Source organism: Bombyx mori, chromosome 19, assembly GCF_030269925.1.
Source record: "Bombyx mori chromosome 19, ASM3026992v2".
Lineage (NCBI taxonomy): Eukaryota > Metazoa > Arthropoda > Insecta > Lepidoptera > Bombycidae > Bombyx > Bombyx mori.
Window position 1 is genome coordinate 8955391 of NC_085125.1, and position 25363 is coordinate 8980753.

The following is a 25363-nucleotide window of genomic DNA, read 5'->3' on the forward strand; positions in this document are numbered from 1 at the left end:
GAAAGTGCTCCGTTCATGATTCTATGCAAGTCCTCTCGGGTGCAAGGATAGACTTCACTTAATCTACGATGTTGCACTTGGCGAGATAATTTCACGCCAGCTCGTCCCGGCGCGGCGGCTACCCGTCAATTCAATTTCATACCTATAAATTTCATCGGAAACTATCTTAGCTTCTTCGATTGAGACACCTAATGGCATGGAGTAGAGTTCATCTGCATGAGCACAGTTGATTGAAGTTGAATTTATTGACGGAACTTTAATTTTTGATAATAACTACTATTATTTATTATTAATACGCTTTTGTTAGTTTCAGACGTATGTATGTTTGTAACGGAATCTTTGAACATGATTTTGACCCCCTTCAAAACGTCGGATTAACTGGAAATTTGGTATAGTTATTAAGGAAACGATCTTAGCTTCTTCGATTGAGACACCTAATGGCATGGAGTAGAGTTCATCTGCATGAGCACAGTTGATTGAAGTTTATGATCTGAATAGTTGAATTTATCGACGGAATTTTAATTTTTGATAATAACACTATTATTTATTCTTAATACGCTTATTAGCTTCAGACGTATGTATGTTTGTAACGGAATCTTTGAACATGATTTTGACCCCCTTCAAAACGTCGGATTGACTCGAAATTTGGTATACTTATTAAGGACCCATGACAATTCAATATTAAAAAAAAATTAAAAAAATGTTGCGAAAATTGAAATTCAACTAAAAAATGAAAAATAAATAATAGTTTAAAAAAAGTAACAAAATACGCTTTTATAGAAAATCCAACTAAAAAATTGAAAATATATTTTAATAAATTTGAATTAAAAATAGTGTAAGAAAAAATTATTTTATTGTAAAAAAAAGCGTGGGGTGCATGGTATCAGTAGTTATAAATATTTTATGAACAGATATGAGTAGAAGGGTTATTTTGATAATATCCTGAATATCCTGAATCCTGATTCCTTTTGTTTGTTTTAAGTTTATTTTATACAAGAGCTTAGGACTTTTATTTATCGATTGAGGCACTACGAAGTCTGCCGGGTCAGCTAGTAAGTAATATGTAAGTAGTAGGGTGTATGACGAGCCTGTCCGTTAAGGGCTTAGCCGACTCATAGAACCTGTTTAAAACAAACTATATTACCTTAAATTTACTTAGCTCTTGAATGAATGAAAAATTCATGTTCTTTTATTGTATTGGATCGACAATAATTATTTGAATTCGGAATTCTATTAGGGCGATTCTAAATTAATTCCAATCAGTTTTGTCCAACAATCTCTATTATCATTGTATTCCCTGTGCAAATGTTGTCTCATTGATTTATCCGGTAACAAGATGAAACGTGTCTGCAAATGTATTTATGTCAATAAAAGGGCCAGACCGGAGAGAATCAGTTTTCGTATACGTTATTGGAGTTACCCTCTGCATATATCAAATGAAGTCTTTTCTAAACTATTCGCAGGAGCAGTTCGATTCCATTGATGAACTGTATAGCGAAACGGATAGTTTTGATACTTGCGATTTTATTTAACGTTTGTGAAGATTATGTTATAAACACGTAAATAAACGACTAAGTATTTAAGGATAATTTGGACTGTTTAGTTAATTAGAGTTACTTGACTTCACGTTGCCACTATCAATGACAATTTAATACATAACAGACACAGTTTGCGTTACGTTAACCCACACACAGCCCACTGAGTTTCTCGTCGGATCTTCTCAGTGGGTCGCGTTTCCGATCCGGTGGTAGATTCTGCGAAGCACTGCTCTTGTTAGGGTTAGTGTTAGCAACGACGTCAGGTTTGAGCCCCATGAGCTCACCTACTAGTTCGGTGAACCTAGAATAAACCCTCGAGGTTACTCGAATAGGTAGGAAAAAAAATACGTTACGTATATGATGACATTAAGCGTTCGGGATTTAATGGCCCCAAATTATTATTTTCCCCTAGGAGAACAAGTCTGAAACAGATGAAATAAGAAAAAAATAGATATTTATTCAAAACACGAATCTAATTTTCATTACCATAGATATTTTTGTTACTTAGCTGTATGAGCAGGCTTACACGTCTCTCGTGGTGTTCATCCACTGGAGCCTATAGATATCGCAATTTGAGAACGGCGACTTTGAAATATGAGACTTTTTTTCTATAACGGCTGTCCCATACTTTAAAGGAAAGGGCATGACTTCATGGCACAGATAAGTAAGATGGTGGTATATACCCATGTAGGCTTTAAGTATTATATATATATTTGATATATAACATATATTTTTATGTAAATAAGCGTTTAAGTAAAGAAGAAAGACTATAGTATAGAAATACGGAATAGTATCAATATTTTCCTTCAAACTATGCGCTGGGTCGATACTCATATGATTGTAAATGTAGATTGATTGGCTGCATCTATCGTTTTTTTGTTGCAATTCTGTTGCTTTACTACATCAGACTGTATGTCACTGGCGCTCCGACTTCGAACCTATATTCTCGATTTCATTTATTGAATAATATCGCTAGCTGAGATAAATTTTATTTATTTAATACAACCTTTGTATTTTCTTTTCTGTTATTTTTAAAGTTTCTAAAACATAATTTATGAGGAGATCTTACCAGTAGGTGTCTTTAGTAGATTCAGTCTGTGACTAAATGGTATCGTTCACCCCTGAATCAATCAGTTTTGATTTGAAGGTTGCGATAGTCGTTAATGCAAACTCCGATGGTTGGATGGCGTGGAGCGTGACCTCAAAACTATGGGCGTCAAGAACTGGAAGGAGAAAGCCCTGAACAGAGCGGTCTGGAGAGACATACTGGACCAGGCCAAGGCCCACCCTGGGCTATAAGGCCTAAGATGATGATGATGATAGTCATTAATGAAAAGCAGTTGAGACTTCATGTGTCGTGGCTAAGGATTATTATCGAATATTCGTTGTTAGGTAAGCTGCGAGTCCTATGCGAGAAAAAAACATTAAACTATAATACGTACGATTTTACCTCAAGACTCATGGTGTATACAGAATGACTGAACCTTTTTAACGTACATTACGAGTATTAACTCTGGCCGTTTTAAGCCGAGATCAAAAGTTTCTCATCGTTCCAACCAAACGCCTATTTGAGTTTCGGTTGGAGCTATCCTCATAAAAGCACGTCTTTTTGTGGCACCCTACGCCCACAGCCGAGCTATTTGATGGTATATGTACAGAGGACTACTGTAAATAATGACATAAGCCAAATCTATAGCTTTATTATTGTTTCTTTCTGTTTGAGAATCTCGAGTTTAGTGTTAAAAATGACGGGTTCATGTGTACGAAAGAAGTTTGTTTACTACAAACTTTAATAATGTCTACTTTAAGGCAATCAACAAAACATGTATAGTTATGTTGAGTTTTCTAAATTCAAAGATAACTGTTCTATTGCAAAACATTTTTTTCTTTTGATGGCCAAAAATACTGAGCAAAAAATCTAGTTTTAAGGACCGGCGGCCATCAAGGCTAGCACTTTTATATAACGCAAAACTGTCATGTCCATAAATCAAGTAGATAAAAGTCCGTCTTACATCGGCGATTTTAATATTCGCCTTAAATTACGGCCTAGATATTCATTTCGGATTCTTTCAGACGTCAACAGAAAACATGTTTAAAACAACAGTATTTTTGGGTAGAAAATCACCCTTGGTCGTTTTCTTTGCCACAAATCAAAAGGAAACGTTACGGAGACAGACGTCCCTTTGTCCTTTCGCTAATGCTTTGTATTATTTATTGTTTTGGATTTTACATTTTTCTATTGTGAGATTTATATTTCGAGGATAATTCGGCCCTTTTTTTGAGTTTGTTGTAAATGTCGTCGTGGCTTAAAGGATAAGGCGTCCGGTGCATTCCTATCTAGCGATGCAACGGTGTTGAATCCCGTAGGTGGGTACTAAATTTTCTAATGAAATGCGTACTTAACAAATGTTGTGAAGGCATAACATCATGTAATAAAATTCAAACCCCCAAAATTATAATTTGCATAATTACTGGTGGTAGGCCCTCTTGTGAGTCCGCACGGGTAGGTACCACTACCCCGCCTATTTCTGCCGTGAAGCAGTAGTGCATTTCGGTTTGAAGGGTGGGGCAGCTGTTGTAACTATACTGAGATCTTAGATATTATATCTCAAGGTCGGTGGCGCATTTACGTTGTAGATGTCTATGTGCTCCAGTAACTACTTAACACCTGGACTCAGAGCTCGTCCACCCACCCAAGCAATAAAAAAAAGCCCAGTTAAATTGACTTGTTTAATTAGTTTTTGATGACTATTCTTGCTAGCGCAATAGTTCAGAATTAAAAACAAATACTAAACTACGTTCAATAGTCTACGTAGTTCACTTTATGATTTTTCATCGGTAGTTAAAGGTCATTTTGCACTGTCGGAAACTAAGGCATACAAATTCCTGGCATTTTTTGTTATGGTTCTTAATAAAAAAGAGTATTGTCGAATATGTGCATGGTTATAGTGCGGATAGTATAGGTAGTAACCAATTATCAATAATGGTTGGCCCGTTGCGATGTCTTAGACAACTGGAATGATGTAAATTTCATTAAAATCGGATCAACGGTTCAGTACATACAGAATCCATAGATAAATAAACATTGTTATTTACTTAAATATACATTGTAGCATAAATGAAATGTATATTGTCCTTTGCTAAATAAATAATTTGCAATAAAAATAATGCTATTATAAATTGAGGTAAAAAAATTATCCTATTTCTCAAGTTGGACCAAATTACATACAGTGTGTGCCGTTTCACTAAAGTCGGTTCATTAGTTGAGAAGCTTATCACGGACAAACAACTTGACAAGAAATTTTTATTAAAAAATATATTTTGTTATCTGTATATTTGTTATGTATGACCTGACCCACCTTTGATACAATTGTGTCTGATGAGCCTCGAATACATGGTACAATATATAAAATTATACATTTTTTATTTAAATTAACGTGGGTGGAATTAGAGCGCCACTACTTTGGACATTATTTGGTTTATATTATACAATTCTGATTTCATTTGTCAAGATCTATGCGAGAATAAAAACAAAGAAACTGTACTTTTTGTCGTTTTTGATATGCGACGACGCACGTTCCAGACTGCGACCAATTCACTTACGGACAAAGCCGTGATACCATCATACCTTAGTGGAAGTGTTAGTAACACAGCTATGGTGTCAAATGGGTCGCTGCAGAAATTAGCTGGTAATTCGCTCCACCATCAGTCACTCGATTATATTTTAGCGTTTACTAGTCTTTGTGGCTGAGCAAAATCAACAGTAATCAACAAGTGGCAAAGGAGTGCATTTAGTTGCTATCTACAAAACAGGGTCTGTAGGACAATACCACAACATCTTTTCTAGATTTCTTAAGTGTAGCACTCAACGTTTTAGTAGTAATTACGGTTTTGGGTCAAAGACGATTATTGCCTTGGTTGCCGCTGTTAATGTCGGGAACTATTCGATATTTTGAGGCCATGAATTCAAATGGAAAATAAACTTAACATATAAATAAATAATTATTTATTTCGAATAATATGTAACCCTAACCGTAGTAATGATAAAAATAATAAATAATGATAACTGTATTAAGTTTATATTGGAATTTGGTTTTATAGCCTAGGCGCAACGATTAGTTTTGAGTCTTTTGAAATTAATTTAGATAGATTGAAAGTTTGTTAAGAGAGAAACTTATTGCGTTTTACCTCAAAAAATTTTTTGTTAGTGGGTTTGCATAATTGCTTGCTTGTATCTGTCTCGAGCCTCAAAACAATTGAGGACTTAAGAAATACGAACGCCGGCCGACGTAATATTATGAAAGACACGTTTTTCTTCAACTAATTCTTTCTTCTGCTTTGAATACGAATGCAGTCACGAGATAAACTTTATTTTCTTAATATATTTTAGTGCACACTATTTTTAAGTCTTAATTATAAGCTACGAGTTAAATTATGCACTATTTTATTTATGTACCTACTAGGTGTACCCGATCGATTGGGCATTTAAAATGAACATTATTATTTATTGTCATTATTATTAGGGAGTCCAACACTAATATAAACATTAGCCTATCCACTAAGTACATTTCTACATGGATACCAAGTTTCAAGTCAATCGGATGCATGGTTCAGAAGTTATAACGGAACATCCGTAAAAACCACTGCAGATTTATATATTAGTATAGCTTATTAACTGGTATAGCTATATCTACATGCACAGCTTATTTGATTTTTAATTGTCACCGGAGTCCAATGAAAATCCACTGAGCTGGTCAGCTGGAGGAGGTCGAAGACTCAGTCGCATTAGCAGATTATTAAAAATAAGGAATTTTTGGGAAAGAATTCACCTTTTGTTTAATAATTTTAATACAGATTTTCGAATTATTAAGACAGGTAATTATTAACTGATTTAAAAAAACGATGAACCAATTTAACACCAAGTTCATGAGCTTTATTAAATTTTAATAAGCACGAATTTCCTTATTCTTTTCGAATTGTAAGAGAAGGCGGCGTTTAATTGCTCTAGACTGAAAATTGAGTAATAAAAAATAACTTTCATTTGAATTAGCCAGGACAAAAACTAGAGATTACAGATAACATTTGCATTCAGTTTTTTAAACTAAATTCGCATGCTCCGATCATCAGATGTAAATTTGAAACTGACCAAATATATAAGTGGAATAGTTTAATTATTTTATTCGTTCGAATGTAATCATAAAACTGATTGATTTATTGCGTTTTATCCAATATTTAGCTTTCATAATTGAAAAATCAACCTATAACAATACGTATGTAAGTATACAGTATATAGTTTAACTTGCAACGGATTAACACTACGCCATAATTACATAGCGTGCCGTCGTAATAGTCAATGCTTTGTTGATCTGTTTGTATTTGTGTATATCCGTCTATTTGGATATATGGACAGCCACGGGCCATCTAATGTTAAGGAGTCTAAGTGTGCGAAACTTATAGTCAATACTACGTAGTTAGTTCTATTAAGATATTCTTGTGACCATCGGTGGCGGATTTGTTCCAAATGACCATTCATTCATTTTCTTGATCAGATTTCATTCCTACTTGATCAAAAGCTAAATTTTGCCCTAACCCCTATTCTACTGGTGGTAGAACCTCTTGTAAGTCCGCACGGATGGGTACCACCACCCCGCCTATTTCTGCCGTGAAGCAGCAATGCGTTTCGGTTTGAAGGGCGGGGCAGCCGTTGTAACTATACTGAGACTTTAGAACTTATATCTCAAGGTGGGTGGCGCATTTACGTTGCAGATGTCTAAGGGCTCCATACCCTCCCTCAAATCGGTCCAGTAACATTGGAATGTAATGAGAATGAAAATAAGTATTATAATATTATTATAAGATAAAATAATACGGTCATTATTTCGTACAAAATCTCGAGTTACGGTATCGGTTTCTACGAAGCAATGAATTATTATTATTATGTTCTATTCTAATTGGATCACGAGACTCGAAGATTCAAAGTGTACTTTTTGTACTGTTACTACGGAGCCTTGAAATCGATTTCATTTACTTTAAAATTTCACTGAACTTTTCCTATGTGAAGTTAGTTAATATCGGGTACGACTGGGTGCTGAGGGGCGCCCTCCTCCCGGGCCTCCGCGTTATTTGTTACGCGGACGACACGTTGGTCGTGGCCCGGGGGGATGATTATAGGGAGTCTGCCCGTCTCGCCACAGCGGGAGTGGCCCTCGTCGTCGGAAGGATAAGGAGGCTGGGTCTCGACGTGGCGCTCAGTAAATCCGAGGCTCTGTGGTTTCACGGGCCGCGGAGGGCGCCACCCGTTGACACCCACATCGTGGTTGGCGGCGTCCGGATAGAAGTCGGGGTGCAGTTGAAGTACCTCGGCCTCGTGTTAGACAGCCGGTGGGCTTTTCGTGCTCACTTTGCGGAGCTGGTCCCCCGATTGATGAGGACGGCCGGTTCTTTTAGCCGGCTGCTCCCGAATATTGGGGGACCGGATCAGGTTGTGCGCCGCCTCTACGCGGGGGTGGTGCGATCGATGGCCCTGTACGGTGCACCTGTGTGGGCTGAGCCGCGCAACCGGTCCACTATGGCTCGGTTCCTGCGCCGGCCGCAGCGCACCGTTGGCATCAGGGTCATCCGCGGATATCGCACCGTCTCCTTCGAGGCGGCGTGTGTTTTGGCGGGGACGCCGCCATGGGAGCTGGAGGCGGAGTCGCTCGCTGCCGACTATCGGTGGCGCAGCGAGCTTCGTGCTCGGGGCGTGGCGCGTCTCCCCGAAAGTGAGCTGCGGGCGCGGAAGGCCCATTCTCGGCGGTCCGTGCTCGAGTCGTGGTCGAGGCGATTGGCCAACCCCACGTGGGGGCTACGGACCGTCGAGGCGGTTTACCCGGTCTTTGATGACTGGGTGAATCGTGGCGAAGGACGTCTCACCTTTCGTCTGGTGCAGGTGCTGACCGGGCACGGATGCTTCGGGAAGTACCTGCGCCGGATAGGGGCTGAGCCGACGACGAGGTGTCACCATTGTGGACACGACCTGGACACGGCGGAGCATACGCTCGCTGTCTGCCCCGCGTGGGAGGTGCAGCGCCGTGTCCTGGTCGCAAAGATAGGACCTGACTTGTCGCTGCCTGGCGTCGTGGCGTCGATGCTTGGCGGCAATGAGTCATGGAAGGCTATGCTCGACTTCTGCGAGTGCACCATCTCGCAGAAGGAGGCGACCCCTCCTATTTAGCTTATTCGTCAACGATATTCCCCGGTCGCCGCCGACCCATTTAGCTTTATTCGCCGACGACACGACTGTTTACTATTCTAGTAGAAATAAGTCCCTAATCGCGAAGAAGCTTCAGAGCGCAGCCCTAGCCCTAGGACAGTGGTTCCGAAAATGGCGCATAGACATCAACCCAGCGAAAAGTACTGCGGTGCTATTTCAGAGGGGAAGCTCCACACGGATTTCCTCCCGGATTAGGAGGAGGAATCTCACACCCCCGATTACTCTCTTTAGACAACCCATACCCTGGGCCAGGAAGGTCAAGTACCTGGGCGTTACCCTGGATGCATCGATGACATTCCGCCCGCATATAAAATCAGTCCGTGACCGTGCCGCGTTTATTCTCGGTAGACTCTACCCCATGATCTGTAAGCGGAGTAAAATGTCCCTTCGGAACAAGGTGACACTTTACAAAACTTGCATAAGGCCCGTCATGACTTACGCGAGTGTGGTGTTCGCTCACGCGGCCCGCACACACATAGACACCCTCCAATCCCTACAATCCCGCTTTTGCAGGTTAGCTGTCGGGGCTCCGTGGTTCGTGAGGAACGTTGACCTACACGACGACCTGGGCCTCGAATCAATTCGGAAATACATGAAGTCAGCGTCGGAACGATACTTCGATAAGGCTATGCGTCATGATAATCGCCTTATCGTTGCCGCCGCTGACTACTCCCCGAATCCTGATCATGCAGGAGCCAGTCACCGTCGACGCCCTAGACACGTCCTTACGGATCCATCAGATCCAATAACCTTTGCATTAGATGCCTTCGGCTCTAATACTAGGGGCAGGCTTAGGGACCCCGGTAACCGTACTCGTCGAACTCGACAAAGAGGTCGACGTGCAACCTAACCCATGCATCAGCCCGCTGAGTTTCTCGCCGGATCTTCTCAGCGGGTCGCGATTCCGATCCGGTAGTAGATTCATTAGCGAAACAATTGCTCTTGAGTTGTTAGGTCTCCTTCGGAGGCGCTCGGGCAGTTGTTAGCAAATCCCACCCCTCTTGGCTGAGGCCTTCGGGCCACCAGTAAACTTTCAATCATAAAAAAAAAAAAAAAAAAAAAAAAAAAAAAAAAAAAAAAAAAAAAAAAAAAAAAAAAAAAAAAAAAAAAAAAAAAAAAAAAAAAAAAAAAGAAGAAGGAGGCGGCGGGGCGAGTGAGGGAAAGCTCTCCTCACTACGCAGAAACTCGCCGCCGCCGAGCAGGGGGTCGGGACCGGGGTCGTATCCGTGACCTGGCCCCCTAAGAGCTAGGGGTCCCACCCGTTTTGTGCGGGGAGAGACCCAGACGTGGGGTGGCGTGCTTGCACGCTCACCCGCAATAGGAAGCCGGGTGATGGCAGACCGCGTTCCCCCGACCGCTCTGGGGGAAGGTGTAACGCGGCGCCATCAAAGCGGGCTCTCGGCCCGCTGAACGAGGGAACCGGTGGTCGTGTCGCTGGCGGCCACCGGTCCGGCGTCCGTGGGACGGTGGGATGGATGTAATGTGCTCTGCGTCAACCCTGTCCCGCCGTTTCAATAGCCCCGACTGGGCTCCGGCCCGGTCCGAGGTAGGGCGCCGGTTGTGAGCGGCAGGAGTTTTTAGTGAGGTTCAACTCCCACATACCCCACCTGCCGCGCGGGTGGGGATCCGGCGATTTCCTCCTGTGGAAATAAAAAAATGTGAAGTTAGTTCAATTTTCACAAATTGAATTAGCAATGAACCAATTCTACTCCTACTATGTAGACTTTTAATGGATCTTATTTTCTTATTGGCGAAATAGATATATTAAATTATCAGTGGGTTCATTATACTAAAAAGTAACTTGTTACGTAAAAAAGTATGCAGATGAGTTATCATGAGTGCCACGAATTTTTGAGCTGCTTAATAAATTTATTTACCTATCTTATTTTTTTTTTCTTATTTTCTATTTATAAGTAGCTTTACCTAAATAATAATAATTATTTTTTATTTTCATTATTTTCCATCGCGATATCAAGAATAAAGTTTATTAAATAACGATTTATTTACCTATCTATAAACCATTGTGTAACAAACGAAACAGGCACTAAAATATAATACAACAATGTTAAATACAGAATACAGTCGCCTATTAATTAAAATTAATTGTTGGCTCGTTTTATAAATAAGATAAAAAAAAGATAAATAAATTATAGCAAATAAAAAAATTAATCCATTTTTGTATTGTCTTCTCAATCGATAGCAGCAGTAGTATACAAATAAAGAAATGATTGTATTAACGCATTCCATATTAAAAAAAATATACGATTCAAATTTTATTATAATCAAAACATAAAATAAGTTTGTACGTTATCCAAATAAACTCCGGTCAAGTTGACATTGAATAAACATAGTCGTCCCCTATTTATTTGTATTTCGATTTTCGTGTACATCGTGCCGTTCCCGTCGAAGAAGTCGCGCAAAATGTTTATTTTATTGATTTTCACACGGACCTAGCACAATGCATTCTACCGACCCTACTCGGGGTACTTTGATACGGAACCAAAATAAATAAAAAATATAGCACGCTTTATTAATTAATCTGCCGTATCGCTCTTAGCTCATAATGTTTTTTTTTTTGTTGATATTCCCTTGATTGTATTTTATAATGTTTGATTGGGATTGCATTTTCATTAATTAAAACGGGCAGATGTGTTGATGTAATGTAATGCAGACCTGTCTCTTCTAATTTGTGTTTATATACTGTTTTTTTGTTGTCATAGTAGGCAGACGGGCATACAGCCCACCTGAACTTAAGTAGTCATTGTAGCTCATGGACATCAGCGATTTCAGGGGCGCAGATAATGAGCTGCTGTTTTAGAATGTCTTTAAAAATTAACTGTCTTGTACATTGCCTATGCGAGCTATGGAGAGGACTGGGTATGATTGGTAGGATTGGTTCTCTACGAGAACGAATCAGAAGTTTGATGAACCGTAGAAGAACCAAAGTTGCTGACATAGCCCGTAGGATTAGCAAGCTGAAGTGGCAGTGGGCAGGCCATATAGCGTGACGATCGGACGGTCGATGGGGCAGAAAGATCTTCGAGTGGCAACGTATCGGCAAGCGCAGTCTGGGACGTCCACCTACCATATGAACTGACGACCTAGGGAAAATCGTTGGGTCACGTTGAAAGCAGGTGGTAGCAGACATAACTTGGATAGGCCTTTGTTCAGCAGTGAACAGGTTGAGATGATAATGATGAACAATATCTATCTATTTCTGTCACCAAGCAGTAGTGCGTTTCGATTTTAATGGTGGGGCAGCGGTTATATTGTAAATCTAAGACTTCCAACTCATGATTGGGTTGAGTTGGGTGGCGGCATTTCCCGGGACCTGGGCGGGCCCCCCGGTGCGCACTCTGCGTGGCCGGGGGCTCCGTCTGTGGGGGAGTTTTGCTGGACTTCCACCGTGGCGCGTCCGTAGGTGGCGGATAACGGGATCCTCTGGGCGACATTCCCAGAGGTATCGTCCGATCTTTTTCGTTGCAAGGATTCTTAGGTTTAGGTCCTAGGTTTAGGGTTAGGTTTAGATGTAGATTAAGGTCCTAGGTAATAGGGTTAGGTTAGATGTAGGTTAAGGTCCTAGGTATAGGGTTAGGTTTATTTGTAGGTTAAGGTCCTAGGTTTAGGGTTAGGCTTAGGATAGCTTAGATAGGCTTTGCAACGAAAGAGATCGGATGACGCGGACCAAAATCAGCACTAGGAGGAGCGGAAGGACTGCGCTCTCCACACTCTTTACTAAGTGAAGAGTGCTCCTTCTGGAGATCGCAGCTTCCGACGGCACTGGTTCGCCGGCCTGCCGTGAGCGGTGGCACCCTGTGCCCCGTAGTCGTGGAAGTGAGTCAGCGCTGCATTTTCGCAGCTGCTGACCGCTGGTTGCTATGTCCCCGGCTTCGGCTACAGGGGAACGCCCCCCAGATATGGGGGGTACCGGTTCGCCGGCGTGGCTTCGTGGTTGCTCGTTTCGAGCGTGGGGAGGTGGTCTGCCGAGTTGCCCTGTGCACCCGGTGGGCTGCCGACCAACCCGTAATCCTCACTGAGTGGGGGGCGGTGGCCGCTGCCGCAAGGCACGGGGTCGCGAGGACGTAAACCTCTATAAAAAATACCCCAATCCCAAGCTCCGATGCCCGGTGAAGGGATGAGTGGCTGGAGGGAGTCCAGTCCCGAGGGCATCACCTGATCCCAGGGGACCTCACCCCTGGTTAAATAAGAAAGGAAAAAAAATGAATATGGACAATTGTGAAACAGTATTACCCCAGGAGGGTACCTCCCGCTCAGCGGGAGGAGAATCCCTCCGTGCCTCCGAGCAATCGGAGGCACGCTGCCCCTCGTATTCTGGGGGGGGCAACAATTGCCTAGAGGAAGGAGGCGGCAGCACGAGCCGCGAAAAAGATCTATTCGTGCATCCTGAGCGTTGCGACAGTGCACTCTCACTGCGCTCGACGCGAAGCTCTGCGAGGGGCTACGCGTCGAGTGGTCGAGAGTCGCCGCTTTTGCTTCGGAATTCTACCGGACGGTTCGCCAGCAGAGCCAACGCTGATGCGAAAACTCGGAGGAAGCGGAAAACGGTCAAGAGACCGGTGACTTCCGCTCCCTCCGACTCCTCGGAAATTGAACCCGCGCCCGCCAAGTTTTTGGCGGTCGAGGAAGGACCGGCGACTATTGCGGCGTCGTCTGCCAAAGAACAGGATGTTCGGATAACCTGCGGCGGATTGGCAGCCGGCTCGCTGCGAGGCGGGAGAACCCGTTGTGGGAAGGCCGAACGAATCAGGGAGGGAGAGGTTGAGCGGTTGTGCCGCTCCCTTATGGAGACTGAACCCACTGACCTCCACAAAACTTTCGAAACCTCTCTGGATATTGTCTCCAAGGTGGCGAGCAAATCAGGCTCCTTAAAGGGCACGTACGTGCATGCCCTGAATTGCGTGGTCACTGCCATGGGTAGGCTCTTAGAGGCATTTCTCCAGCGCACTGCCACGGAGGAAACAGCTGGCCTGCGGTCGCAGCTGGAGAGCCTACAGGCTTTGTACGCCTGCGTTCAGAGTGAGAATGCAGAGCTTCGGGCGGAAAGTGTAAAGTTGCGGGAGGAGATGGCCGCAATGCGTGTGGCCATTGATGGTGTAAGGAGACAGCGGGGCAGTTCAGTTTCCCCACCACCACCATCCCAAGTGCAAGAGGCCATAGTGGCGGAAAAAGATAAGGAGATCGAAGACCTCAAGAGGCGCCTAGCCATTCTTGAGGCTCGCACCTCTACAGTAGTGCGCGCGAGGCCACCGCTGGCACACGAGCGGCCAGCGCAAGCATCACTAACGCCTAAGACCGCGGCTGCACCGGCGCCCGCGAACGCCACTGCGGCCAAACTGACTACACGGTCCAAGACTGCTGGGCGACGAACACCCGCCCAACCTGAGAGGCCTCAGGCTGCTGCTTCTGCCCCGCCCCAGCCTGCGAAGGCGGGGCCTGGCAGAAGCCGCAACAATCCAAAGGGGTGTGTGAATGCCGCCCAGCCAGCGCAACACCCCCAGCCCCGTCCATTGCCTCCCGCCCCGTCCAACATGGACGCAGCCTGGACGACGGTAGTGAAGCGGGGTCGAAGGAGGGCGCAAGACGTACCTAACCCCCGTCCCGTTCCGACAGTCAAGGCTCCCCAGGTAGTGGGTCGAGCAGCAACTGAAGGGAAAAGAAAGGGAGGGCGCAAGGCAAGAAAACCGCGCGCCCCGCGGTCGGCGGCTGTCGTATTGGAGCTGCTGCCGGCTGCCAAGGAAAAGGGCATTACCTATGGGGAGGTGATGGCCCGGGCGCGCGCTAGCGTCGACGTGGATGCCATGGGCGTGGAGGGTGGCCTCCGAGTCCGGCACACCGCCAACGGGGCCCGGTTGCTGGAGTGTCCTGGTGCCAACACCAGTGCGGCCGCGGACAAGCTAGCAACCCGGCTCCGTGAAATCCTGCCGGACCCAGAAGTGGTGCGTATAGACAGGCCCGTCAAAATGGCAGAAGTCAAAGTGACGGGCCTGGATGAATGCGCCACAAAGGAGGAAGTGGCCGCCGCCATTGCATCGCAGGGCAATTGCGCCCTCACGCAGGTCAGAGTGGGAGAGCTGCGAAGCTCTTACTCTGGAGCCTTCACTGCGTGGGCGCGTTGCCCTATGCAGGCGGCCACGCTCCTGGGTACGCCTCCACAAGGTCGGCCCGCCGACTCACCAGGGAGGCTGCGCGTGGGCTGGGTGATGGCCCACGTGCAGTTACAGAAGGCCCGCCCCTGGCGATGCCTCCGGTGCTTCGGCACCGGGCACGGCCTCGCCAGGTGCCCATCGGCCGTGGACCGCAGCGGGCTTTGTTTCCGCTGCGGCCAGCCCGGACACAAAGCGGTCTCCTGCACAGCCGCCGCGCCACACTGCGTGCTATGCGACGCGGCGAAGCGGCGGGCCGATCATCGGGCTGGGGGCCCGGCCTGTCTTTCCGCCCCCTCCTCCACAAAGAGGAGGCGTGGCGGGAAAAAGAAGAAAATAGCAGAGGAAGAGCCGGCTGCGTGTAAAGCAGCCGGCCAGTCAGTTCCCGCCGCGGCCGTCGGGCCGCAAGGTGGGACGGAAGACGAGGGAGCGATGGACGTGACACCTCAATAATGGATCACGTCCATCGTTTCCTCCAAGCGAACGTGAACCACTCCGCCAGGGCGCAGGATCTCGTCGTCCACACCATGGCGGAGTGGTTCATCGACATCGCGATCGTTGCGGAGCCATACTTCGTACCTCCCGACCGGGAGGATTCCTGGGCCGGAGATGTTGATGGCTCCGTGGCGATCGTGATGCGACAGTCAGCGGCGTTACCCCCCCTTGGAATGGTGGCCAGGGGATCCGGGTACGTCGTAGTTAGGGTCAACGAAACCGTCGTGATCGGGGTGTACTTCTCTCCGAACAGGAGTCTCGCTGAGTTCGAACGGTTCCTGGGTGGGCTCGAGGCGTTGGTTCATCGCTTCGAGTCTCGCCCGGTGATACTGGCGGGGGACCTCAACGCTAAATGTACAGCGTGGGGCTCACCCCGCACGGACTCGCGCGGCGAGTTCCTGTCGGAGTGGGCTTTCGCGACCGGTCTCTGTCTTCTGAACAGAGGTTCGGTCGCGACCTGCGTGCGGTGGAACGGGGAATCACACGTGGACGTGTCGTTCGCGTCTCCGTCCGCCGCACGCCGTGTCCGTGGCTGGCGTGTTCTCGAGGGGGCGGAGACGCTCTCGGACCATCGGTTTGTCCGATTTGAGCTCTCCGTTTCCACTTCGTTGAATACGCCGGCCGAAGACGCCCGCGGCGAGGAGGAGCTCCCGCGTAGCGCTCCCCGATCATTCCCACGATGGGCACTGAAGCGCCTGAATAAGGTGCTCGCGGTGGAGGCGGCCACAGTGGCCGCGTGGGCGCCGATGCCCGCGCGTCTAGTGGACGTGGAGTCGGAGGCCGATTGGTTCCGGGGTACGATGCGTCGCGTCTGCGATGCTGCGATGCCCCGGGTCAGCGGCCGCGCTCCACGTGGTGGTGCGTATTGGTGGACGCCCGAGATCGCACTCCTCAGAGAGGAGTGCGTGCGGGCACGCCGCCGAAGCGCCCGCCACCGCCGTCGCCGTCTTCGCGGTATGGATTTCGCGGAGGTGGCGGCCCGCTTACATGCCGACTGCCGTGAGAAGCAGGAGGTTCTGCGTCGGGCCATCGGCGAGGCCAAGTCTCAGAGCATGAAGACGCTCCTGGAGACGCTCGATCAGGATCCCTGGGGGCGCCCGTACCAGACGGTACGCAAGAAATTGCGACCGTGGGCGCTCCCGGTGACGGAGCGTCTCCAGCCTCAGCAGCTGCGGGATATTGTCTCCGGGCTATTCCCGCGGATGGAGAGGGACTTTGAGCCCCCCTTCACGGGCGTGCCGCCACGCCTTGACGTGAGCGGTGATGCCCCTGCTGAGGTGGTTCCTCCGAGCATATCGGAGCAGGAGATTCGTGCGGCCGTGTCGAGGATGCGGAGGAAAGACGCGGCCCCCGGCCCTGACGGTGTTCACGGTCGGGTTTGGGATTTGGCCTTCGGTGCCCTTGGGGACCGGCTCGTGCGGCTCTTTGAAGCCTGCCTCGAGTCGGGGCGGTTTCCAAAGCAGTGGAAGACGGGCAGACTTGTTCTGCTAAGGAAGGAGGGACGCCCTGCGGACTCACCTGCGGGGTATCGTCCCATCGTGTTGCTGGACGAAGCGGGAAAACTGCTCGAGCGGGTGGTGGCCGCCCGCATCGTCTAGCACCTGACGGGAGTGGGTCCTGATCTGTCAGCGGAGCAGTTCGGATTCAGGGAGGGCCGCTCGACCATCGACGCGGTGATGCGCGTGCGCGCCCTCTCTGATGAGGCTGTCGGCCGGGGTGGGGTTGCACTGGCGGTGTCCCTGGACATCGCCAATGCGTTCAACACCCTGCCCTGGTCGGTAATCGCGGGGGCGCTGCAGTATCATGGCGTCCCTGCGTATCTCCGTCGGCTGATCGGGTCCTACCTCGAGGATAGGTCGGTCGTGTGCACCGGGCACGGTGGGACGGTGCTCCGCTTCCCCGTTGAGCGCGGTGTTCCACAGGGGTCGGTCCTTGGCCCTCTCTTGTGGAACATCGGCTATGATTGGGTCCTGCGGAGCGCCCTTAGCGCTCCTCTCCCGGGTCTAAGCATAGTTTGCTACGCGGACGACACTTTGGTCGTGGCCCGGGGGAAGGATTTGCGCGAGTCTGCTCGTCTTTCCTGCGCGGGGGTGGCCTTCGTCATCGGCAGGATCCGACGGTTGGGTCTGGAGGTGGCGCTTGATAAATCCCAGGCCCTGTTGTTTCACGGGGCCCGGAGAGCGCCGCCTCAGGGGGCCCACCTCGTGATCGGAGGCGTTCGCGTCGAGATCGAGGCAACCGGGTTGCGGTACCTCGGTCTCGTACTGGACGGTCGTTGGAGCTTCCGCGCTCACTTTGAAAGATTAGGTCCCCGACTGATGGCGGCTGCCGGCTCGCTGAGTCGGCTGTTGCCGAACGTCGGGGGGCCTGACGTGGTAGTGCGCCGCCTCTACACGGGGGTGGTGCGGTCGATGGCACTGTACGGGGCTCCCGTGTGGTGCCACGCCCTGACCCGTGACAACGTTGCGGCGTTGCGACGTCCGCAGCGCGCGATTGCGGTCAGGGCGGTTCGTGGATACCGCACCGTCTCGTTTGAGGCGGCGTGCGTGCTAGCTGGGACGCCTCCCTGGGACTTAGAAGCGGAGGCGCTCGCTGCGGATTACGCGTGGCGATGCGATCTCCGCTCCAGGGGGGAGCCGCGTCCCGGCGCGGCGGAAGTTCGAGCGCGGAAACTTCAATCTCGGCGTGCCGTGCTCGAGGCGTGGTCTCGCCGCCTGGCGGACCCCGCCTACGGGCGACGGACAGTCGAGGCGATCCGCCCGGTCCTCTCGGACTGGGTGAATCGCGACCGAGGACGTCTCACCTTCCGAGCGACGCAGGTGCTCACGGGACACGGCTGTTTCGGTCGCTACCTGCACCTCGTCGCCCGGAGGGAGCCGACGCCGAAGTGCCACCACTGCAGTGGCTGCAACGAGGACACGGCGGAGCACACGCTCGCGTACTGCACCGCTTTCGCGGAGCAGCGCCGCGTCCTCGTTGCAAAAATAGGACCGGACTTGTCGCTTCCGACCGTCGTGGCTACGATGCTCGGCAGCGACGAGTCCTGGCAGGCGATGCTCGACTTCTGCGAGTCCACCATCTCGCAGAAGGAGGCGGCGGAACGGGAGAGGGAGAGCTCTTCTTCCCTCTCGGCGCCGTGCCGCCGCCGTCGAGCCGGGGTTCGGAGGAGGGCGTTTGTCCAGCTCCAGCCCCTATGAGGAGGCAGTCTCCTCCCGGTGATGGTCACGGGGCGACCTAAGGGGGTTGAGGCTGCGCCGCACGCTACCGTCACTCTAGCGCGCTGGCACCAGGAGGACGGGACGGCGCGTCGGCGGCTGCGGACTGCGATGCGGTCCGCATTTTCGTCGTCGCTGTCGTCGCCGAACATACTGTTGAAGAGCAACCCGGTCGGCGGTGTATCGCGTTCCGACCCGGCAGGCTGGTTCTGGCCCAGCGGGGTATCCCGGAACACCAGCGGCACCGCCCGGGCGGCCTGGTAGGGCCGCCGTACCGCGGAGACCGACGTCGTTGGTCGTCGACTATCGCCTCGACGACCCGTCGGTCGGGCGTCCTCGGGGTGGCGCCGCGTGTCTGGTTGTAGTGTTGACCGCGGGAACCCCCCTACTCTGAACGGGTTCTGACCCCGGACGGAGATCGGACGTCGGGTGTAAGAGTGCAGGGGAGTCGTTTAGTGGGTGGGCCCTAAAATCCTTGGGCCCGCGATCTGCTCTCAACACCTGCAGATCGTTGAGTCTCACATACCCCGCGCGCCCCCTAGGCGCGGGGACCTCGTAGGAGGTTCGGCCCCGGCCCGAAAAAAAAAAAAAAAAAAAGGGTGGCGGCATTTACGTTGTTCATGTCTAAGGGCTCTGGTAGCCACTTAACATCAGGTGGTTTGTGAGCTCATCCACCAATATTAGCAATAAAAAATAACTATAAAACGTAGCCATAGCATAAGACAGAATACTATGTTCGAAAAGCAGTAAGCCTTGAAATTTGCTTTTATAATAGGTGGTTTATGATTATTTCTATGCTTGCCTGTAAAGGTCTACTAGAATAAAAACTGATTTGATTTAAAACCGCAATCGGTGCAGGCCGGATCCTATCGACACCAAATGTGAATGCTGTCAACCTTGAGACAAAGTAAACGTTATGGTCTCATTTGTCTTGCATTGGTACGACGGCCCTATTACTTTGCTAATCATTCGATTGCTTCGTGGCAGAAATAGGCAGGTCGGTGCTACCCACACGTACCAGCGAAGCCTAGTCAGAACTTTACATGGAAATTAGGGACCGAGCTAGGAAAACAAGTGAGGCCACTAAAAATGCGAGGGTGCAGTTGCAGTCATGCGTTCCGGTTTGCGGGATGGAGCAGTTATGGTTCAGTTCATTTTAAATAAAGAGGTTTGTTGTAGATAGACTTACTTAACTGCCATAGATATAGCAAGGTGAATAACCTATCACTTACCATGAGATGTGATGACGAAATCTCAACTTAGTTCGGTTGTTTTGTTTCACCCTTCAGATTGGAATGCATGGTAAATTCTATTGTGGTGTTCCACCCTTCAAATCGGAATGCACGGTGGCCTTGCAGCAGGAATAGGTAGGATGGTGGTATGTACAGTCAAACCTGGGTAAGTGAGAACTGGATAAGTGAGAAAACTCTATAAGTGAGAGTAATAGCCAGGGACCCGTCATTTTAAGCTCCCAAAACCTCTATTAGCGAGAAACAGAAACCTCTGTAAGAGAGAGTCGTTTTTCCCACATGGACCTCCGTAAGTGAGACTGCTACTTATCTATACCTCTATAAGCGACAGTCGAGCTTTATTTACTTATATTATTTAGGAGGAACAAATGACAAAACAAATTATAAATTTAACATCTGCTATTTTATGACCCATTCTTAACTTTCGCGGAACTTCCTACCATTGTTTTTGTATTGTTTTCTCGTCTATATTGAACCTATTCTATTTCGTGGAATTAACACAGGAATACATTCGTACTTGCTGTGACTTGTTATTGCTGCGTACCTGTTTTTATTATTGAAAGATACTGGTGGCCCGGAAGCCTTTCCAGTTTCACCAGGACAGGTGGGCGAGCAAAGGCTTAGCCAGGAGGGGTGGGATTTGCTAACAGCTCAAGGTCAAGCGCCTAACAACTCAAGGGCAGCTGCTTCGCGAATGAATCTATTACCGGATCGGAATCGCGACCCGCTGAGAAGATCCGGCGAGAGACTCAGCAGGCTGATGCATGGGTTAGGTTGCACGTCGACCTCCTTCCTTGTCGAGTTCGACGAGTACGGTTACCGGGGTCCCTAAGCCTGCTCCTACTGTTAGAGCTGAAGGCGTCTAATGCAAAGGTTATTGGATCTGATGGATCCGTAAGGAAGTGTCTAGGGCGTCGACGGTGACTGGCTCCTGCATGATCAGGATTCGGGGAGTAGTCAGCGGCGACAACGATAAGGCGATTATCATGACGCATAGCCTTATCGAAGTACCATTCAAGCTGCGTACCTCTATAAGAGAGAAACGCTACCCATGTACCTGCATTAGCAAGAAACTCGGGTTAGTGAGAAACCTCTATAAGCGAGAATGAGATTGTGCTCCCTTGAACTCTCGCTTATCCAGGTTTGACTGTATTCCTACGGGCGCCCTACCGTCAACCGCATTCACGTTGTCGGCACAAGTATTTATTTCACACCAAGTGAACTGTTAGTTTTCTGCCATTTTTTTGGTTAATAGCTAGACCCAAACCTCCGACCAGAATATGACTGGTTTTAAATTACTTCGTATGATAATATGTTAACAATAGTATAGTTTTCGGATGGTTTACCATTAACAGTCACCTGAAGTAAACCGAGTTCAGAATAAAATTAAGTCACGTGAGACAACTTTATCTAATTGACAATAATGAGCGCGCTGCCAGTCTCGATTCAAATTTGATTGTAATAAAATTACACATTTATGGGATAAGATGTTTCGGAATACATGATTTCAAATTTTAGACGAAAAATATGATCTTACTTGTGTTTAAAAACTTAATAAGTTTTATGATCATGTTGAAATCGTTTTGTCAATAAAAGCTGGCTTTCAATGTTAAGATAAATAAAGTTACGTCGCAAAACAATTATTTGTTTAAATATAGCTTAAAAAAGAGAAGATGCATTTGCAAGAGTGTAATTTTGAACCATTAAGGTGCACGACTCTACATTCCAGCATAGTTTGAAATATCCACGCGATTTGAAAAGACCTAGAGCTATCTCTATAATTTCTTCGAGTCTAGAATCGTTAAGGTTGTAAAATCTTTTTATGTATTTATTTTGTTACTCTACATTGCAGCTTTCATTGCTCGAAGTTCATATGCAAAGTTATAAATATCCCGCTATTTGAAAAGACTTAACATTGTAACTTAGTAAACTTCGCAATGATTAATAAGGTGACATGACCTTGCGCTATACACGCGACTCTACCCACATTCAGCTGTAAATTTATCAAAGTAATTGAGATGTTTAACTGTTTAAAACATTCCTGCCATTTTATAAGGCCTGTGTAGCAGTAATTTAGTCAAGTTATTAAACTAAGAGATCTTTGGTTACGCACGTGACTCTACATTCAAGTTTTCGTAGATCAAATTTAACGTACACAGTTTGAAATATCCCGCCATTTTAAAACACCTAGAGCTAGCTTTAGTTAGCTAAGGGGCGTTTACAAACAAATACCCCGGTGCTTTTGGGGGATACATGCTGAATGTAATTGCAGGTTTAGGCGTTCATTAGGATATGCAAGGGAGTTTTTTTTTTAACACGATTATGACGTACCAGGGTCGTGGAGGGTGCGCTGCGGGTGAGGAGGGCTGCGTCACGTGCTAGGTCCGCACTCCGCAGCCCCACGCATGCGAGACCGCGGGGCGCCCGTGGCGCAGGCGCGTTCCCCGTGTTCGCCCCCTGCCCGCCAGTCAGCCGCCGGCCGCCGAGCGCCTTGCCTGCTCTTACTGCGCTGATCCGCGTGACGCGAGTGATCTCCAAGTGATGTCGACTTGTGACTAGTGCCATGATCATGTTTCGCTGTGCCCTGGTCGCGGCACTCATCGCCGTCGCCGCCGCAGCCTGGCAAGAGAACGTCAGGCCGAAAGTCTTCGCACAATTAGGTGAGTCCACCAAGAATCCCCCCGAAAACGTGTTTAATTTAGGGAACGCTGTACAACAACACACATAATAACATTTGAAGTCGATCTCGATAGGCCCCTATTACGGTTTCTTGTCGTACATCCGAGTTTGTAGTGTTTACGTTGTTTTGTTTGACGACAACGCGGGAACAAACACTCCATTCAAAAGTTTTCGTGTTCACGTCAAAGCTGTCATGTCTTCAAAGCGGACGTGAACGGTTTGATAAAGCTCATTAAGGACGTAGGATCTTTAAATCCTTTGAAGAAAGTTATCTCCGAGAGATTACAGTTATAAAAGAGGGCACATGGTTTTGTTTTGGTTCTGTTCGATGGAATGTTTTTGGCAATCTATGTTGAAAATAAAAGTTTGCACGTTATAAAACTTTATTTCTGCGAGTAACTTCACTTTCTGGCGTATATAAAATTCTAAAAGTATTTGGTTTCAAGTTACCAAAAACATCAGTAACTAAGATTTAAACAAAACATTTTAAAACCATGTTTTTGTGAACAATTACTTTATACAGTATGATTTAAAATAACTTCAATTTCCACTTTAAAACAACCTTTACTTAAGCCGTAGAGTAGCCGTCTCTTTTTTAGTTATAATCTGCGGCAATCTGTAAAACAGTCGAATCTTACTACGGCGATAGTTGTTAAAAATGTTTTGAGTTTTGTCTAAAATTCGCCAAAACTGTAAAAGATGCTATAAGATTTGTTTTGGTGGAGCCGTTTAAAAGGTTTATTGAATTGAAATGTCGCTAAAAGTTTTCCTAACCCATAGACACAGCCCACTGAGTTTCTCACCGGATTTTCTCAGTGAGTTGCGTTTCGGATCCGGTGGTAGGTATCTGCGAAGCACTGCTCTTGCTAGGGTCAGTGTTAGCAACACTCCCGGTTTGAGCCCCGTGAGCTCACCTACACGTTAGGGTTACGCTGACATAGCCTCTCAAGGCTATCAGCTTAGGTAGGAAAAAAATTCAAAAAGTTTTCATGACGAATTCGGAAAACGCGCTATAAAGTTGCGGAACGCGAGAAACATCGTATATTTATCATTTTCGAAAGAATCACTGAACACAGAGTAGTCTAGGAGTGAATTTCGCGGTAAGTCCACAACGGGACAGTGTCACGCGACAGTTAGTCCTGTTCGTATAAAAGCCAGAGAGCACAACTGTCGTCATTGTTTTATTGTGCATTCTGCATTGCGGGGGCCAGACACGTGGCTCTCATTAGTGCAACACAAAGCAAAGCAGTTTGTTCTGCGTTTTGCAATGTTACGCTTGGATTAGCGATCCACGCGATGTTTAACGTAGCGCACGGAACTTTGTCTGCCCAGCACAATGCCTTCGATAATGTTATGTTTCCTCGTGAATCGGACATTCCCTTTTATTTCTTAATGGATAGCGTTGAAATGGAAATAGCTGACGTCATTCGTCGAGACGCGAATGTGTCGGCCGCATATCCTGCCTCGCATCCGTCTATTGTTTCACTCATATCGCTTTTAGGTGATGCGTCGAAATTCTAATGGGCACCAAAGAAAGCGCTTAAAGAGCTTTTAACTGTGTAGCTTACGGTAATGCTTATTAAAGTTTTATTCGTGTCTAACTCAGTTAATTAGAATGCAACAGTTTTAGTGTTTGATGTGGGCACACTCGTAGCGAGAGAGTCAACACCTCACTGGTAACGTGATACTTTATACGAAATTGGAAGGGTCAAACTGACCGCAGTATCTGGCTTAATGAACGGCGTGGGGTGGATTTAATGCGATATCAAATGACATATCTTGAGACAATAAAGCTGAAATTTAATCTACGAGGGTAATAAATAATGACAAGGGACGGTCTGGTATTGTTAATCGAAAATTGATCATTAAGTTTGACTAGTTCAATTCTTTATTGTGCCACCGGTGGCATAAATGATCGAATGAGTAAGTACAATGTAATCGAATGAGTACAAGTTAGATGAATGTTAAACAAGGTTAAAATTGATTTTTATGATAACAATTAAATAGAAAATCATTACTTAAACATAAATAAAGACTCTTTAGACTCCGATGAGTCAGTACCTACTATCTAAATGACTTTAATTATCACATTTACTTAACGACAACTTTTTTTCTTTATCTATTCGCTGATAGTCTAAGGTGCTATTCAGCTAAGCTGTGACTGGTAGGTGAGCTCATGGGGCTCAACCTAAGAGAATGTGCTGGCCCCCTAACAAGACTGAAAATTATACCTTTTAATGGACATTTGCGTTTTTTTTTATTGCTTAGAAGGACGAGCTCACACCCCACCTGGTGTTAAGCGGTTACTGGAGCACATAGACATTTACAACGCAAATGCGCCACCCACCTTGACATATAAGTTCTAAGGTCTCAAGTATAGTTACAACGGCTGTTCCAACCTTCAAGCAGAAACGCATTACTGCTTCACAGCGGAAATAAGCGGGGTGGTGAGACCTACCCTTGCGGACTGACATGAGGTCCTACCACCAGTAATTACGCAGATTATAATTTTGCGGGTTTGATTTTTATTACATGATATCCTTCACCGTAGAAGCCGATCGTGAACATTTATTAAGTACATATTTCATTAGAAAAATTGGAACCCGCCTGCGGGATTCGAACATCCTTATCCTTTAGGCCACGACGACCTCAAAACGTTCAGTTTTTATTACCTAACAAATGCACATCATGCAATCAGTAGCATATTATTTCGTATGCCAAGGTCGAAGAATGCACAGTTAATTACTTATTAATTTTTAATGATACCGAA

The 25363-nt window shown here is 47.1% G+C and overlaps 1 protein-coding gene across 6 annotated transcripts in view; it reads left to right on the top strand.

Moving 5' to 3' along the window:
- The window catches only part of LOC101735585 (semaphorin-1A), a 502867-nt gene that overhangs the window by 25212 nt on the left and 452292 nt on the right, over nt 1-25363 (top strand). For all 6 annotated transcript variants that reach the window (XM_012694300.4, XM_062674037.1, XM_062674036.1 and 3 more), the window contains exon 2: nt 22249-22574. In XM_012694300.4, coding sequence (XP_012549754.1) covers nt 22478-22574 — 97 coding nt within the window. In that variant the 5' untranslated portion in view covers nt 22249-22477. The remainder of the gene's footprint in view (nt 1-22248; nt 22575-25363) is intronic.